Source organism: Carlito syrichta, unplaced genomic scaffold, assembly GCF_000164805.1.
Source record: "Carlito syrichta isolate Samal-C Ts95f unplaced genomic scaffold, Tarsius_syrichta-2.0.1 Scaffold313936, whole genome shotgun sequence".
Taxonomy (NCBI): domain Eukaryota; kingdom Metazoa; phylum Chordata; class Mammalia; order Primates; family Tarsiidae; genus Carlito; species Carlito syrichta.
Window position 1 is genome coordinate 108650 of NW_007258032.1, and position 18359 is coordinate 127008.

At 38.1% G+C, this 18359-nt stretch overlaps 1 protein-coding gene across 1 annotated transcript in view; it reads left to right on the forward strand.

The window, feature by feature from the left end:
- The first annotated feature begins 690 nt into the window (after positions 1-690).
- The window catches only part of ATP11B (ATPase phospholipid transporting 11B (putative)), a 101161-nt gene continuing 83492 nt past the window's right edge, over positions 691-18359 (forward strand). The window contains exons 1-6 of the mRNA XM_008070679.1: positions 691-802; positions 5166-5255; positions 6728-6808; positions 11900-12007; positions 12204-12332; positions 14146-14249. Coding sequence (XP_008068870.1) covers positions 6731-6808; positions 11900-12007; positions 12204-12332; positions 14146-14249 — 419 coding nt within the window. The 5' untranslated portion in view covers positions 691-802; positions 5166-5255; positions 6728-6730. The remainder of the gene's footprint in view (positions 803-5165; positions 5256-6727; positions 6809-11899; positions 12008-12203; positions 12333-14145; positions 14250-18359) is intronic.

The window sequence follows — 18359 nt, forward strand, 5'->3', positions numbered from 1 at the left end:
TGATCCTTCCGCCTCAGCCTTCCAGATACCTGGGACTATAGGTGCACACCACCATGCCTGGCTAATTTTTAAATTTATTGTTAAGATGAGATCTCCCCATATTGCTTTGGTTGGTCTCTAACTCCTGGGCTCAGGCAGTCCTCTTGCCTTGGCCTCCCAAAGTGCTGGCATTTCAGGCATGAGCCACCACTCCCAGCCTTGATTTTTTTTTTTCTTATAGTAGCATTTCTGACAGAGTCTGAATTGTTTTTAGTGTTGTGGGATACATGTGAGGGTTTATTGCTTAAATAAGTTGCATACAGGTGAAGTTTGGGCTTCTAGCTGGCTCTCTCCCTGCCTCAGTAGTAGACCTGGTGCCCAGTGTGTTACCACATGCCCCCCCTCCCTCCTCCCTCTCTTCCTTCCCCTAGCAGTGTCCAGCGTCTGCCAATCCCACCCTTGTGCTTGAACTGTTTATTACTAGAGATATTACCTAAGTCTCTATCTGGAGATACTTTACCTACTTATTTGTAAAAGAAAAAATACAGATGGCATAACTTTTCTAATAATTCAATTGATTGAGTCTATATACAGTTTAATAGCAGTAATAATATATGGAATCTGATTAATTAATAAAACCAAAAGTAAAGTATCATAACAACTAGCCTGGTTAACTGGTATTTCTTTTTCTCTTGCTTGGTCTTAGGGTTTTGACCCACCACATCAAAGTGACACAAGAACCATTTACATAGCCAACAGGTTTCCTCAGAATGGCCTTTACACACCTCAGAAATTTATAGATAACCGGATCATTTCATCTAAGGTAAGGATTTACATTGAGTAAAACTGTGGATATGTACCATTTTATTTTAAAAAGTGATTTATTGTGTGTCTTTGAGTATATATTTATATCCTTAGAATGTTAAGAAAATGGCTGTTGGTAGATTTATCTTAACCAAAATGGTAGACTATAAAAGGAACGGCTAGTTGCTGATATCACGGTAGCCAACGTGCCAAAAAATTATCTTTAGTTGTGGTTAAACAGAAACTAATATGTATACTATGTAACAGGTATATATTAAGTACTCCTCATTTTATATTATTTAATTCTTACTGCAACCCTATGAGATAGCTTTTCTGAAATCTATTCTGCAAAGTGTCATTATACTCATTTTATATCAATTTCTTCTATTAAAGTGCTGGAAAATTGGATAATTTTTCCAAGGTTGTACAGCAGTGTGTGGCTGGATTGGAATTTGAACTTACTTCTGTGTGTCTTTAAAGCTTGCTTCTTCCAAAGTTATCACTCACTTGTAAACATTTTTATGGTGCTAAAGTACTGCCTCATTCTTTTAATACTCTTCCTTGTTTCATTTTTTTCTTAAGGCAGTTTGAAGATGTCTTAGGTTATTTTAAAGCTAGAGATTGTAGAGTAGTGCTATCCTGTAGACTTTTCTCTCATGATGGAGTTGTCCCTTATGATGGACAATAGCCATACAAGGCTGTTGAGGCTTTGAAATATGGCTGGAACATCTCAGAAGCTGAATTTTTAATTTAATTTAATTTTATTTTATGTGTCAGTAGCCACATGCAACTAGTGGCTACCTTATTGGACAGTACAGTTTATAGAGGATGTGAGTCAGAGAGACAGAGGGTGAAGTTCTCAGATCATTGCTTTTGCTTGAAAGGGCACCTTAAGAAGAATCTTCCAAAGCAACTAGCATTTTTAATCTAATTTTGACCTCATTTTTCCCAGGGATGTTGTCTTAGGTCAGCAGTTCCTTTGCCCTGCCCCTTTTTTTCTGCCTTCACATTATTTATGCATTCCACAAACTCATGTTGAACTTTCCAATCACCATGCCTTTGCTTTGATTTCACGTTGCTAAAATGTTGATTTTATGTTTTTGTGGACATTGTAGATTTTGTTTTAGTAGAAATTTAGGTTTCATATCTTACCGTAATTTCAAGAATGTAAATATACAGGTGCGATCACTTTTTTCCTGAGTTTACATGAAGGCAGCCTCTCATTCCTCTCTTTTCACTGCCTTTTTTCTTCCCTTATTAGTACTCTGAACTCTCTGCATCCTGTTATCTTCTATCTCACAGAACCACAATGAACTTTTCTCCTTGATGCCTTTATTCACACTATCCTTCTTCCTGAAATGTTCTCCCTTTTTTTGCCCTTGATTGTCAGTCTGTTGAATATTCTTCTTTTAAAGCTAATAAGACCTCCCTCATTGAGTTTTTCTTTCATTTACTTTATCTTTGGATACAGCTGTTAATATTTTGTTCTTAATCTTCTCATATTAAATCTTATCTGTGTTTCTCTTATAGTGGTAGTGTCTTACTCATTGCAGGTGCATGATATGTCTTTGTTTAGTTTAATTGGCCATAGTAATGACATTTTCTTAAATTTAAACTTCCTTGCAAAATATTTAATTCTATACCCATGTTTTGGTTTTCTTACTAAGGAAAATAAGGTCAATTATGCAGCCATGTATAACTATAGGGAAGTTTTAATTCTAACTCATTTATCTTAACCATTATACATAATTAGAAATTTAAAGCACAATAAATTATTATCCCTACATAAACAGAATATACATAAAAATTAAATTATTATCTTAGCAGCATTTTCATAGTATTTACTATTATATCACTAGAGTCTCCTCGATACAATAGGACAAGCGCGGCATTTAGACTCGTTCTGTCTATAAATATGTTTGTGTTCCAGAAAACCTAGAAACAACAGCACCTACCATTTTTATGCTGATTTTCATAAAAATTTTTATTTGTTCTGAGTTTTTTCTTGTATTATTGAGCTAGCCAAGGAAAGCACCTTAAAACCAATTCCCTTACTGCCAATAGCTGCTCTCCTAAGATCCCGGAATACAAAATATATTGTTACTGCTATGATTTAAATATATTGGGTATAAATGTAGGGCATTGCCAACTTTTCTTTCTTTTTTTCTTCTTTGCTTAAGTCGAAGTCTCACTCACTCTGTTGCCCAGGATGGAGTACAGTGGCTCTCATGGCTACTGCAGCCTCAACCTGCTGGGCTCAGGTGATCCTTACACCTCAACCTTCCAAGTAGCTGGAACTGTGCACTCACCATCATGCCTGGCTAATTTTTTGATTTATTGTAGAGACGAGGTCTCGCCAAGTTGCCCAGGCTGGTCTCCAATCCCTGGGCTTAGACAATCCTCTGGTCTCCACCTCCAAAAGTGCTGGAATTACAGGCATGAGCTACTGCACCTGGCCTCTAAGTTTTCTTATGAAGTTATGCAGTTGATTTGGTGACTGAATAAGTTACACAGAGATATTCCGACTCCTGTAGGACAACTGATTCTTAACTCCAGTTAAGACCACCTAGAAATGACTTGACCCAGAATGACCATCTCATATATATATTGAACATTAACTTCTTTTGGTCCTGGAAGTATCTGCTTCTCTTCTCTCAAGAGCCCTAAACATGATTCCCATCTTCAGATTCTGGAACCACTGGTACTGCCATTCTGTCACCCACGGACACTCATGACTACTGCAGCCTCAACCTGCTGGGCTCAGGTGCTTCTTCCACCTCAGCCTTCCAAGTAACGGAACTATAACTGCACACTACCACACCCAGCTAATTTCTGGATTTATTGTAGAGACGAGGTCTCTTCAGGTTGTCCAGGCTGATCTCAAACCCGTGGGCTCAAGCAGTCCTCTCACCTCTGCCTCCCAAAGTGCTGGGATTACAGGCATGAGTCATCACGGTGCTCAGCCACATGGAAATTTTGACACATGAAAATTCAAAAATTAAACCATCTTATACCAGAGAAAATTAGGTGAACTGCCTCTTCAAAAATCTTGAATTGGTCGATAAACATCAAGGCTTCATTGTCTGACATCAGAATATTATCTGAGAAAAAACTTATTTCAGCATTTATTTATTCATTCATCTATTTTGCAAATTTTTTTTATCTCCACCACTGGAGATAGAGCAGATACATAGATAATGTCCCTGGCCTCAGGGATCTTATATTCCTCTGGGAGAATATATATATAAGGGAAAGTAAAAGTTCTATAAACTGTTTCCTTGTTTCATATATGAGGTTATGTTGTGAGTTGTTATTCAAATATAATTTGTAATGTCTTATTTTGCCCTTATAAAATAGCATTGTAGGCTTATGAGCTGATTAATACTAATAACAAACACTTTTGTAGCAATTAGTTTTAGGTTCTGTTCTAAGTGCTTCATTGATATGTTAGCTCATTTACTGTTTATAAGAACCCCGTAAGTTATGATTAATATTGTCCTCATTTTATAGAGGAACAAAGTGGGACACAGAGAGATTAAGTCCAAGGTCTTCTAGTGAGTGTTAAAAATTAAGATTTGGGCCCCAGCAGTTTAACCTCTAAGCATCTATGCTTTTGACCATACTCTAATGTCTTATCTGTTTAAATTGATATTGTGACAGATTTTTATATCCTTTATGCAATTTTCTTGGTGGTTATCCCAGTAATCATTTATAGAATATTTTTATTCCTTTAACATTATAGGTTACTTTTTTGTCTTTCATACTAAACAAAAAATAATTGAACAGTTAAACAATTTCCTCTATTTCTGACACTGAATTAAGTAAAATATAAAATAAGTTGGATCTAATGCCAGCATTTGTATCAGCTTGTATTCATCTTTAGCATTAGGTATCCTTTCGTATAGCCAGAGTTCAAAATAAATTATTAAAATGCTGTTTTAGAACTGCCTTTGCCAACTTCTAAAACATCAAGAATTTAATAACAAAATTGATGGGTTCCAGTTTGTCTTGGTTTTAAAAGTTGTACAAAAATTGCAAATAATGGTAAAAGAAAAAAGGAAAGTACCATAAAAGTCCTGAACTCTAGAAACCAGATAAATCATTTCTGTAGCATCTAGAGTTATATCATTTTGCTGGGCATGATGGCTTATACCTGTAATTCCAGCACTTTGGGAGACTGAGGCGGGAGGATTGCTTGAGCCCAGGAGTTCAAGACCATCCTGGGCAACGTAAAGACCTTGTCTCTACCAAAAAATAAATAATAGAGTTATATCATTGTCTGAGGGCTTTAATAAATCTGATTTTACTTTTCTTATTATATCTATATAGTATAAATTAAATTTTTAAGTATTAATGTATTGATATCTCCTTTTTCTTTTTAGTATACTGTGTGGAATTTTGTTCCAAAAAATTTATTTGAACAATTCAGAAGAGTGGCAAACTTTTATTTTCTTATTATATTTTTGGTTCAGGTAAGCTTTATCACTCAATAGATTGTTAACATGGTTTCTAAAAATGTGCCTTAGAACGGGGAAAAATTACATCATGTTCTTAATCGTTTGACCATGTGATCATTTTTTTCCTACAAGGCTCCCCCATTGTATTCATTAAATGGAATGATGTAAGTCACATCTAGATTTCAAAAAATTTGCCTATGAATCTTAACAACAATTGTATTTTGCTTCACCTATGATGTGCTGTACTCGTTAGATTAACCATAATCTAAGCCAAGAATATAACCCATCATCTTTCAGATATCCTGCCTCAGGACATACATATTTTGGCTTTTAATATATAGTGCATGTTTTTGACACATTTCTGCCTATGGAATCATATTTGTATAGATTAAACTTTTCTTTGGCTTTTAATTTTTTTAATTTAAACTTTATTTTAAAAAATTTTAATTTTTAAGCATCCCCATGTAGGTTTGTTTTTTTTTTTTTTTGGCCAGGTGATCATTTTCTTACTTAAATCTGTGTTCATTATTGGCTGTTCAACGGTTGCTTAATTTTCATATTGCAGTTTATTCCATTGTGGCACTAAATGTTTGAATAAACTGAACTTTGTTCTCAGTAGAACCAGGAATGTCAAAAAAAATCGAAACTTGTCAAGTAATCATTTAAAAACTTTAGGAAACATTCACTTTTTAAGAAATTGCTTTCCTTAGTGAACAGAGAAAGAATTTCTGATTTCTGAATTTCTCAATAGAGATCAACTTGGTTTTCTTGAAAAAGCAAGAAATTTATACTAACCATATCCACGTATCTTGCATATATTTGTGAAATGACTAGCTAAGATGAGGAATTCAGCTTATCTGTGGAATAGAACAAATTTAATTGGCTTATCCTGAGTAAAGGAACATTAAGAATTCATTATATCCATGTTCTAACTAATCATACCTAATTACTGCAAATATTTTTTTGCTTCTCCAACAATTTATTGAAACCTCAGTTGTATGATTTAAATCATAACTTCATCATCATTTTCTTAGTTATCCCCCTCTGGTTTTGCTGGATATAACAAATCACTTGTGGGAAAAACCCTTTCCATAGTCCTTTTCCTAGTTCACTCTCCCAAGTGTTGATTTTATTCTGAATCCCAGGGTAGAATTTGGTGACAGACTTTTCAGCATTTACTGGATGTACAGAGAAATGTGAAGTGATACCTGAGCAGCTGTAGTCTACTCCTTGGCAGCTATTGAAGAAGAACTTAAGGGTCCTTTGTATTAAGGAAGCAACATGATTTAGCTCACTCTTGTTGCAATATGTGTGGATAGGTAATAAATTTAAGTGTTCTACCAACCTCATGTAAGAACCAACAAAGTGAAGTTGTGAAATTGTGAACTAAATTAAACCCAGTAAATAATAGTATGAGATTTTAGATGTTAAAGTATGATGTATACAATGTAAAAATATAGTACTCTGCATTATTTTTTTAAATCCAGCTTATGATTGATACACCTACCAGTCCAATTACCAGTGGACTTCCATTATTCTTTGTGATAACAGTAACCGCCATAAAGCAGGTATGAAGTATTTTCTATTATCATTTTCCCTTTGTCTCTCAGAAGTTACTAAATAATTGCACTTCAGGGTAACATTTATTGCTGTGAAATAATATCCATAAGAAAGCAGCATATTTGTTTGATATGTGGTATATTTCAAGTACCTGGTGATTCATGGAATACCTACCATTGTTACAATATGTTGCTCTGTTGAACAGCTAGGCAGTATCCCAAAACAAGTATTGTATATGTATGTCAACCAACTTGTATGTCAAACAGATTTTTTATTATAATTAAATCGTAGAGTTTGGTGATATTTAAAGGAAATACAGTTTAAAAGGGATATGTTTATAGGGAATTCAGTGTGTACTTCTGGCATGAACATTTGTGAATAAAAATTGCATAGTATTTTTCTACAGTTTATAGCTTTCTCTGGTGAAGTTGGTTTTCATGTAAAGTAGTACCCTAGGGGAAATAGCTTCACTCAAATCATAAATTGACATTAAAATCTAGGTATAGAGAAATAGGATTATTGGATAAACATACTGAGCAAGAAATAAAAAAATTTATAGGAATATATCAGGATAGCTACCAGTTCTCAAAAAAATCTTGACAGACTGTCAGTTATACAGAGATTATCCTTTCCACCTGCAGGAGAGTTAATTGAATTTTCTCAGGTAAATGTGGTAAATTTTCATTTTATAAGATGTAAGGATAAGATATAAATTGACATGAAAATAAAATTGACATTTTACAATTCTAGGATGAAATATATTCTTTATTGCTTACATAGGAAGAATAAGAGGAGCCTATAGATTAACTGTTACATTATGCATCTATGTGTCAGAACATTAGGTCACCGCTGTCACTCAGTTTAATATCCCCTACTCTATTCCTAAATTGGAGACTAGAGTTTGTGTCAGGAAGCATCCAGATCACTCCATACAGTTGCATATTTCCTTGGTTTTATTTAATCAGAATAGCAAACTTGGACCTCGTTTCCATATATACTCTCCTCTAGTGTGATTTCATCCCATCCAGTCACTTAATGTACCATCTATATGAAGAAAGTCCTAAATTTGTATCTATCCTGAAACTATTCTTTGAACTCCAAACACATACGTGTAGCCATTTCACATTTCTACTTGGTCATCTCACAAGAATCATTTTTCTTTGAGTTGTACTCTCACTCTGTTGCCCGGGCTGGAGTGCAGTGGCACACTCATGGCTACCCCACCCGCCAGCCTGCTGGGCTCTGGTGATCCTTCCACCTCAGCCTTCCAAGTTGCTGGAGCTACAGGCACACACTACCATGCCCGGCTAATTTTTTATTTATTTATTGTAGAGACAAAGTCTCGCCAAGTTGCCTGGGCTGGTCTCGAACCTGTGGGCTCAGGCAATCCACTCGCCTCGGCCTCCCAAAGTGCTGGGATTACAGGCTGAGCTCTACCGAGCCAGGCCTCACAAGAATCTTAAACAGAACTCTTGATTTGTTTCCCCCTCTAAAACTGTACTATTCTTACTGTTCCTCCATTTATTAAATGGCACTTCCATCCAGTAACCACAGACCTTGGATTCATCCTTTGATTGTTTATCCCTAACTTCAAGATCTACTGTGTTAGTCCAGGCCACCATTATCTCTTGCCTGGGCAATTGCTTTCCTCTCTGGATAGTTCTCTAACTTCCACTCTTGCCCTCCTACAGTTTTCACAGCAGCAGCCACATTGATCTCTTAAAATCTGATCATACTACCTTCCTACCTAAACCTGTTGGAAGCTTCTCATCACACTTGACCCACAGGCCTTTTCAGTGATCTACAAGACATAGCCTATCTAGTCCTTGGTTCCTCCTTCTGCTTCATTTCCTACCATTTTTCCTTTTATGACGGGGGACCCAAAAAGACCTGGAATTATCTTTGGGAAGACAGGCCCCTTGTAGTATATTCAGAATTTGTTCCTCCAGATCAGATGGTCAACCACAGTTTTTATCTGGAAGTTTTGAGACGGTTGCATCATGATTTGCAGAAGAAATATCCTGAGTTGTGGCACACAGGTGACTGGTTCTTTCATTATGTCAACACACCTACTGACAGTGTGCTAAGTGTTCAGCAGTTTTTGACCAAAACGGCATGATCCCCATGCCCCACTCTACCCAATCACCCAATATCACTCTAAGCAACTTTCTTTTGTTTCCCTGGATGAAAAATGTCTCCTCAAAGGGAAATGTTTTGCTGATGTGGAAGAGGTGAAACAAAAAACGACAGAAGCTCTATGAGGCACCAAAATTGACAAGTTCAAAAACTGTTTTGAGCAGTAGAAAAAGCATTTTTCTCTTTTTTTTTTGTTTTTTTTTTAGTTAGAATCTCACTCTGTCACCCAGGCTGGAGTGTAGTGGCATGCTCACAGCCACCACAACCTCAACCTGCTGGTCTCAGGTGGCGATTCTTCCTCCTCAGCCTTCCAAGTAGCTAGAATTATAGGCGGGCGCTACCATGCCTAGCTTATTTTTTTTTAATTTATTGTAGAGACAAGGTCTCATCAAGGTGCCCAGACTGATCTCGAACCCCTGAGCTCAGGCAATCCTCTAGCCTCGGCCTCCCAAAGTGCTGGGATTACAGGCTTGAGCCACCATGCCTGGCGAAAAAGCATTTCGATAGGTATACTGCATCAGATGGAGAGTATTATGAAGGTGACTGAAGTTTGAACATGTAAGAATAAATACACAATGTTTTATAAATAAATTCCGATTCGGGGTGGTTTAGGTTCCTCCCCATACTTACTGTGTTTCAGCTATTTTCCTCTACTTGTCTTCAAACACAGTAAGCAAGCTCCTATCTCAAGGTGTTATGACTTGCTGTACTTTGTTCCTGGAAAGTTCTTCCACCAGATAATTTTATGCTCAATTCCTCATTTTATTCATATGCTTAACTTGACTTTTCCTGGCCACTATGCTACTTTCTTGCTCTGGCCTTTTTTTTTTCATATAATTTGTCACTACCTTTTGTTCTATTGATAAATATTTATTAGTTCATCTGTCACTTTCCTTAGAATGTTTAGCTCTATGAAGGCAGAGAATTTTGATTTTGATTTTGTTTTTGTTCTTTCTGAGTCAGAGTCTCGCTCTGTCGCTCAGGCTGGAGTGCATTGCACACTCATGGCTCACCACACCCTCTACTTCCTGGGCTCAGGTTATCCTTCCACCTCAGCCTCCCAAATAGCTGGGACTACAGGTGCACACTACCATATCTGGCTTATTTTTTTATTTTTTTGTAGAGACGAAGGCTTACTATGTTGCCCAGGTTGGATTTTGTTTTATATACTGGCTTTTCTCCGGTGACCAGAACAAGGCCATGCACATTGGGCCTCGAAGAGTTGTAGCATAGGTGAATTAATGAATGAATGAATCTACTGAATATTATTAAAAGTAGTATAAAAATGTTACAGTATTTCTTGACCTTATCTCCCTATATTTTTTGCCAAATATGAACTGTGAATGGGAATGTGATGCCATTAACTGAGTTAAAAAGTGCTACAAAATAGGAGCTTAATATAATCATGATAATAATCGACAACCTGTCTCCTTCCAGAATGGGTGAAGTAAAAATGCATAAAATCTAAAGGCAGGAAGCAGAAAGATTATACCTCAAGCCTATGTAAGAATGATTACTGCAGTTGAGGATTAAATTTATTTAATTCATTTTATTTTTTGAGTTGGAATCTCACTCTGTTGCCCAGGCTGGAGTGCAGCTATTACTAATATTATCTGACTATAAAATAAAATGTGCTTTGGGCTATTTTAGAAAAGATATTTTGACTCTCAACTAAATTTCTGTAAAATGATAAATTGTGACTGAAATAGGACCAACATAATTTAGGTATCTTAAGAATGTTTTCTAAAAAAGGTTTCCCCCTTAAAAAAACCAGATCTTCAAAATAATTTTTAATATCTTGCTTTTTATTTTATAGTGTTTTGATATTTTCAAAGTCATAGGTATGCATATTATAACAATGGAAACAGTATAAAATAGCATATTGTAAAAGTCTTAGAGTCCTAACTCCCACTCTCCTAGTTCTGCTGCCAAGGGATCAATTTTTAAAAATTAGTCCAGATATCTATGCAAAGTGTTCACATAGGCAAGCGTATTTTTTCACAATTAGTAGCATAGAAAACAACCTATTCTATACCTTACATTTTAATTCCTTAATACTATCTCTTTAGGCTAGGCACAGCAATATAGGAGGCCGAGGTGGGAGAATCGCTTGTGCTCAGGAGTTTGAAACGAGCCTGCACAACAAAGTGAGACCTTGTCTGCATAAAAAAATTTTTTAAATTAATCAGGCATGGTGGCAGTCACCTGTAGTCTCAGTTATTAGTGAGGATGAGGTGGGAGGATCGCTTGAGTCCAGGAGGTCAAGGTTGCAGAAAGCCGGAATTGTATCACTGCACTTCAGCCTAGGCAACAGAGTGAGACATCTGGACTCAAAACAAAACAAAACAAAAAAAACCCTCTATATTTCTGACAAGAACAACTTATAAAATAGTGATGTCATTTATCACAATGGGAAACATTGGCAATACAACAGATTTTGGGAATAGCACCATCAATCTGGCTTTGAATATTTTAAATATATTTATGAGACATCAAAATGGAGATATTAATAAAGCAGATAGATTTTCTCTTTTTAAAATTCTTTTTTACTTTAAAGATGTGGGGTACAATAGCAGTTAGATTTTCGAGTTTGGAATCCAGAAGAGAGACATGGCTAGAGATATAAATTTCAGAATTGCCAGCTTATTTATACTGTCTGAACATGCAGGGATAGAAGAAATCTCCTAGAGAGAAAGTGAAGTGTGAAAAAAGGGCCTGTAAAGGTGACAGTGAAGGGACCTCACATAGAGAAACTGAAAAGTATAACTGGAGGACCTAAGAAAGCCAGGACAATATAGTGAAGAGAGTGTATCTAGTAGGAATGAATATCAGATGCCTGTGAGCATATGCATCAAAATAATTCTGGTGAATGAAATGTTTGGGGTTTTTTTTCTCGTTTGAAAAAAGTATCCTCAACTTATATTGAGAAAGATTTTTTTTTTTTACACTTTACATATTTACAGGGCTATGAAGATTGGTTACGACATAACTCAGATAATGAAGTAAATGGAGCTCCTGTTTATGTTGTTCGAAGTGGTGGCCTTGTAAAAACTAGATCAAAAAACATTCGGGTATGCATCTGGTAAATAAGAGAAATCAATTTTATTTTGGTATCATAGCAATTAATTCTAATCTTGATAATGTTTTAGTTAAAAACCTGTTTTCTTACACTAGAATACTGTGATAGGCCACTTATTTAGAAGCCAGTAAAAATAAATCTTTGCTTTTTAAAATCTGTGTATTTACTTTCCCCAAAATTCTCCATAGGTGGGTGATATTGTTCGAATAGCCAAAGATGAAATTTTTCCTGCAGATTTGGTGCTTCTGTCCTCAGACCGACCTGATGGTTCATGTCACGTTACAACTGCAAGTTTGGATGGAGAAACTAACCTGAAGGTCTGTTTGTGTATATGTTTGAATATTGATTGTGGTGAACAGAATGTCTTTGGGTTATAGTGGTATTTTTCTTTGGTTAAAATAACAACATTTGATCTGATTAAGGAGAGAGACATTTTTAAAATTACTGAAACTTTAAAAAATTATAAAGCTTTACAAAAGAATCTATGTTATAATATATTTATTTCAAAATATTCTCACATGTTTTAGCAATTCCAGTTAAAAATGGAAAGTGTTTTGCTGGACGTAGTGGCTCACGCCTGTAATCCCTATACTTTGGAAGTTGGGGCGAGAGGATCGTCTGAGCCCAGGGGTTTGAGACCAGCCTGGGCAACTTGGCGAGACCTGGTCTCTACAAAAAAAATTAGCCGGGAATGATGGCTCACACGTGGGCATCAGAGTGAGCCTCTGACTCAAAAAAAAAAATGGAAAGTGTTTTTAGGAAAAATCTAATCTTTGATATATATGTATGTAATTTTTTTTTTGGTGCTTGTTAAGATAGGGACAAATATAATTTTTCTCAATTTTCAGAGTGCAATCAAGTGTGAAAATTCACATTTTTCTCCCTATTAGGTTGCTTATAATATGCCATATAATAAGATGTCTTAGAAAAAAACCAAAAATAAATAAATTGCATATAGTAAACCTAGCAGTAGTGACTATATACAGTTACTTAATTTTATTAGATGCAAATGGCCTCTGTAGATAGGTGATCATAATAACTTCCTTTGCTCCTTGTTTATTTATTTATTTAAGTCAAAGTCTCACCGTTACCCAGGCTGGAGTGCAGTGGCATGCTCACAGCCACACAGCCCTGACCTGCTGGGCTCAGGTCATCCTTCCCCCTCAGCCTTCCAAGTAGCTGGAACCATAAGCATGGGCAACCATGCCTAGCTAATTTTTTATTTATTGTAGAGATGAGGTTTCGCCAAGTTGCCCAGGCTGGTCTCGAACCCCTGGGCTCAGGCAGTCCTTTCACGTCCGCCTCCCAAAGTACTGAGATTATAAGCATGAGACACTGTGCCCAGCTGCTCCTTGTTTATTTTACATTTGACTTTCTCCTCTATTTTGTTGTCCAGCTTAATAATCTTAAGTACAGTATACCATGATTTCCTCTATAAAAGAGATTTGAAATAGTTGATATCTAAGGTCCCACTTGGATCTTGAAACTGTGGCCAGGCATGGTGGCTCACACCTATAATCCCAGCACTTTGGGAGGCCAAGGTGAGAGGATTGTCTGAACCCACTGGTTGGAGACCAACCTGGGCAACTTGGCAAGACCCCATCTCTACAATAAATCAAAAAATTAGCCGGATATGGTGGCACATGCCTGTACTTCCACCTGTTTGGAAGGCTGAGGCAGAAGGATCACCTGAGTCCAGTAGGTTGAGGCTGCGATGGCCGTGAGCAGGCCACTGCCCTCCAGCCTGGGCAACAAGAGACTTCAACTCAAAAATAAATAAGTGGGCCAGGTGTGGTGGCTCATGCCTATAATCCCAGCACTTTGGGAGGCCAAGGTGAGAGAACTGCGTGAACCCACTGGTTTGAGACCAGCGTGGGCAGTTTGATGAGACCTCATCTCTACAATAAATAAAAAAATTAGCCAGGCATGGTGGCACATGTCTGTACTTCCAGCTACTTAGAAGGTTGAGGTGGAAAGATCGTCTGAGCCCATTAGGTCAAGGCTGCGGTGGCTGTGAGCGTACCACTGCACTCCAACCTGGACAACAGAGTGAGACTTCCACTCAAAAAATAAAATTAAATTAAAATTTAAAAAAAGAAACTGTGCAATTTATTTCATTTTTTTTTCCAGACACATATGGCAGTTCCAGAAACAGCAGTATTACAAACAGTTGCCAGTTTGGACACACTAGTAGCCGTAATAGAATGCCAGCAACCAGAAGCAGACTTGTACAGGTATGGTGTGGTGGTCATTGTACTCATTTTAAGTCCTCTTTACAGGCCTTATTTTTTTATCATCATAAACATAAAATGAAATCTTTAACCATTGGAGACAATATTTGTGCGATGGGTTGGGGTAGATTCAGTTAATGGGGAAAAATACTAAAAGCAGAATTTGCCAGAATTCTAAGCCAACGGTATTAATTCAGAGGTCGTGTTTTTATTCATAAGTTCCTTCACATTAACTTCTATTTTGTTATGAACTAGAGTTTTCACTTTATAGCGATAACATTAGTTATTGTAGACTTAAGAGTATTCCCTTGTAAGAAAATAATCTAATGATTTTTTGGGGTAAGTACCCTGAATTCGGCAGGGGTTATGTCTCTGCTCACTTTCTATTCACTATTATATTATTTAGAGGATATTCCTTTTAAATTAGAGCCTTATAATTTATAAAACTTTCAATATTTCACTTATATATAGCAGATAATAAAGAGAAGGATATGTAATGTTACGTAAATATTTAACAGCTACAAATTCCTCAAGGACAGAAGGTAATCTTACTCATTTATTGCCTATCACAATAAGCCCAAAATTAAAAGTATATATTTTTAGTTTGTTAGATTTGTAAAAATCCTTGTTTCTGAAAGGAGCAGAGGAACTAACTTCTTTTAATACTAAGTTCACTAGTCTGGCACAGTGACTCACGCCTGTATTTAGTAAACTTAATTTTTGTTGTCATTTTGCTTTGTTTTGAGTTGAAGTCTCACTCTGTCTCCCAGGCTGGAGTGCAGCAGCAGCTCACAGCCACCGCAGCCTTGACTTGCTGGGCTCAGGCAATCCTTCTGCCTCAGCCAATCCTTCTGCCTCAGCCTTCCAAAGAGCTGGAACTACAGGTGTGTGCCACCACACCCGGCTAATTTTTTGACTTAATGTAGAGATGAGTTCTCGCCAAGCTGCCCAGGCTGGTCTGGAAGCCCTGGGCTCAGGCAACACTCTTGCCTCCTCCTCCCAAAGTGCTGAGATTTCAGGCATGAGCCACTGCGCCTGGCTTGAAAAAGTGGAATCATATTGATACGGATTTTTCTGTGGTTGGCTGGGCTGCGAGAGTGTCACCTCAGTGGGTCAGCAAGCTGAGCTCCAGGAGTGTTCTTCAGTTCTGGGTTCTTATTTTGCACCTAGGAGGAATGAGGGACATGAGGGACTCGGATGGAGGAATGAGGGACGTGAGAGACATGAGATACATGGTTGGCCCGAAGATGAGAAAGCAGGATTTATTGAGAGAACAGAAAAGCTCCCACAGAGGGAGGGGACTCAACAGGGTTGCCAATTTGGAACCAAAACCTGATGCTTATATAGCCCTAAGGCCGAACTGATTGGCTAACACAATCAGCTATGGTGATTGGTTAGTACTAAGAACCCACAGACTGGAGGGGGAGGGCCTAATATTGAGCTGATTGGTTGACACTAAGCAGTGAACTGATTGGTTTGTTTTCCAATCCCGGCAGTGAGTGTTTTCTTGTGAGGCTTGTAGGGAGGCTTGTTTGTAGGGAGGCTTGGTTACAGATGGGGGGTGTATCTGTAACCAGAGAGGCCTGCAGTAAGTTTGCTGCTGTGTTACTGGGGGACCCATCCTGTCTATCTGCCTGGCTTTTCTCTAGCTAGATCCTCTCTCAATATGCTTTAAGAGCACTGAAACTACATGATGTGTTTAGCTGTAAAGAATTAAGTACTTTTCTATATTGCTGTTAGGTCTTAAGCTTAGGCAATGGCAAATTTTAAAAAGTTATTAAAAGCTAGAAAATGATGAAATATGACTAATGCTTTGATCTGTGGTTTTGTATCTTGGAATATAGGGAGAAAGTTTTGTTTTTGTTTTTTTTTTTTTGAGTTGGAGTCTCACTCTGTCGCCCAAACTGGAGTGCAGTGACCGATCCCGGCCACCACAGCCTCGACCTGCTGGGCTCCGGCGATCCTTCCACCTCAGCCTTCCAAGTAGCTGGAATTACAGGCATGCGCTACCACACCCGGCTGATTTTTTGATTTATTGTAGAGATGAGGTCTCGCTACCCAGGCGGGTCTCGAACCCGTGGGCTCAGGCAATCCACTCACCTCAGCCTCCCAAAGGCGCGGGATTACAGGCTGAGCCACTGAGCCCAGCTGGGAGAAAGTTTTTTAAAACTTATTTTTGTGTGTGTGTGTGTAGCAGTCTTACTCTGTTGCCCAGGCTAGAGTATAGTGGCACATTCAAGGCCACCATACCCTCAACCTGCTGGGCTCAGATGATCCTTCCGCCTCAGAATTCTAAGTAGCTGGAACTACAGGCATGCACCACCACACTTAGGTAGTTTTTTCTTGTTTGTTTGTTTGATTTATTGTTGAGATGAGGTCTCTCCATGTTGCCTAGGCTAGTCTCAAATCTGTGGGCTCAGGCAATCCTCTTGACTCTGCCTCCAAAGTGCTGGGATTATAAGGCGTGCACCACCATGCCCAGCCTAAACAACTTTTTAAATAAAAAATAATTCCTCTTTTGGAAGTATATAGTTTATTTTAAATATAAATGTAATCATTACAGCAGGCTTTAATAATAGTTAACTCATAATTATGTTATTGCCAGCTGGGTACAATGACTCACGTCTGTAATACCAGTACTTTGGGGGGCCGTAGCAAGAGGATTACCTGAGCCCAGGGGTTCGAGACCAGTCTGGGCAACTTGGTGAGACCTCGTTTCTACAATAAATAAAAAATTAGCTGGGTGTGGTGGCACACACCTATAGTTCCAGCTACTTAGAATGCTGAGGTGGAAGGATCACCTGAGCCCAGCAGGTTGAGGCTGCGGTAGCCATGAGTAAGCTATTACGCTCCATCCTGAGCGACAGAGTGAGACTCTGCCTCAAAAAATTATATCTATATCTCATTACTTAAAATATTTCATTACTGTTTTTATTCATTTGTTTAACAAATTATTGTTAGCCATGCTCAGTGACTCAGCCTCTAATCCTGCGCTTTGGGAGGCTGAGATGAGTGGATTGCCTGAGCCCGCAGGTTCTAGACCTGCCTGGGCAACTTGGCGAGACTTCATCTCTACAATAAATTAAAAAAAATTAGCTGGGTGTGGTAGCGCGTGCCTGTAGTTACAGCTACTTGGAAGACTGAGGCGGAAGGATCGCTGGAGCCCAGGAGGTCAAGACTGCAGTGGCCGGGAGCGGCCACTGCACTCCAGTCTGGTGACAGAGTGAGACTCCAACTCCAAAAACAATAAATTATTATTGAGCATTTATGTGCTCATTGTGATAGGCGATAAATAAGATGAATAAGAATAGTTAATATCCTTGAGCTCATTGGAGTTTAAGAGAATATTTTTACAAGTTATATTTTTACTTTATTATGTGCTGTAGATAGGTGAAGTATTATAAGCATTTATCATTTTCAAGTAGGAGAATGCTTAGATAGATATACAAGGGGGACCCCAAAAAACCAGAAATATCTTTTGGACGGTGGGCCCCGTGTAGTACAAGTTTCCCCCACTAGGTAAGTGTTCTAGGAACCCTTTGGCATCAGTGGACCAGCTAGTATTGTTGTGAGAGGCTGTGTTTGACTTCAGTGAATTTTGGCTTCACAGTCTTTCAGTATGTTTGCCCGTTTCATGATGGGTGATTTACAAGTGCATCTGCCTACTTTGCACTGAGTGTTCAACAGTTTTTGACCAAAAAGAGCAAGACCCCTGTGCCCCACCTTCCCTGTTCACCTGATCTTGCTCCAAGTGGTGCTTTTTTTTGTTTTTTCCCTGGATGAAAAAAGTCCTCAGAGGAGGTTTGTTGATGTGGAAGAGGTGAGGCAAAAAACAGTAGAAATATGAAAAGGCATCAAAACTGACAAGTTCAAAAACTGTTTTAAGAAGTGGAAAAGGCAGCTGGGCTCAGTGGCTCAGCCTGTAATCCCACGCCTTTGGGAGGCTGAGGTGAGTGGATTCCCTGAGCCTGCGGTTCAAGACCCGCCTGGGCAACTTGGCGAGACTTCATCTCTACAATAAATCAAAAAATCAGCCGGGCCTGGTAGCGCACTCCAGTCTGGGCGACAGAGTGAGACTCCAACTCAAAAATAAAATTTTTTTAAAAAATGGAA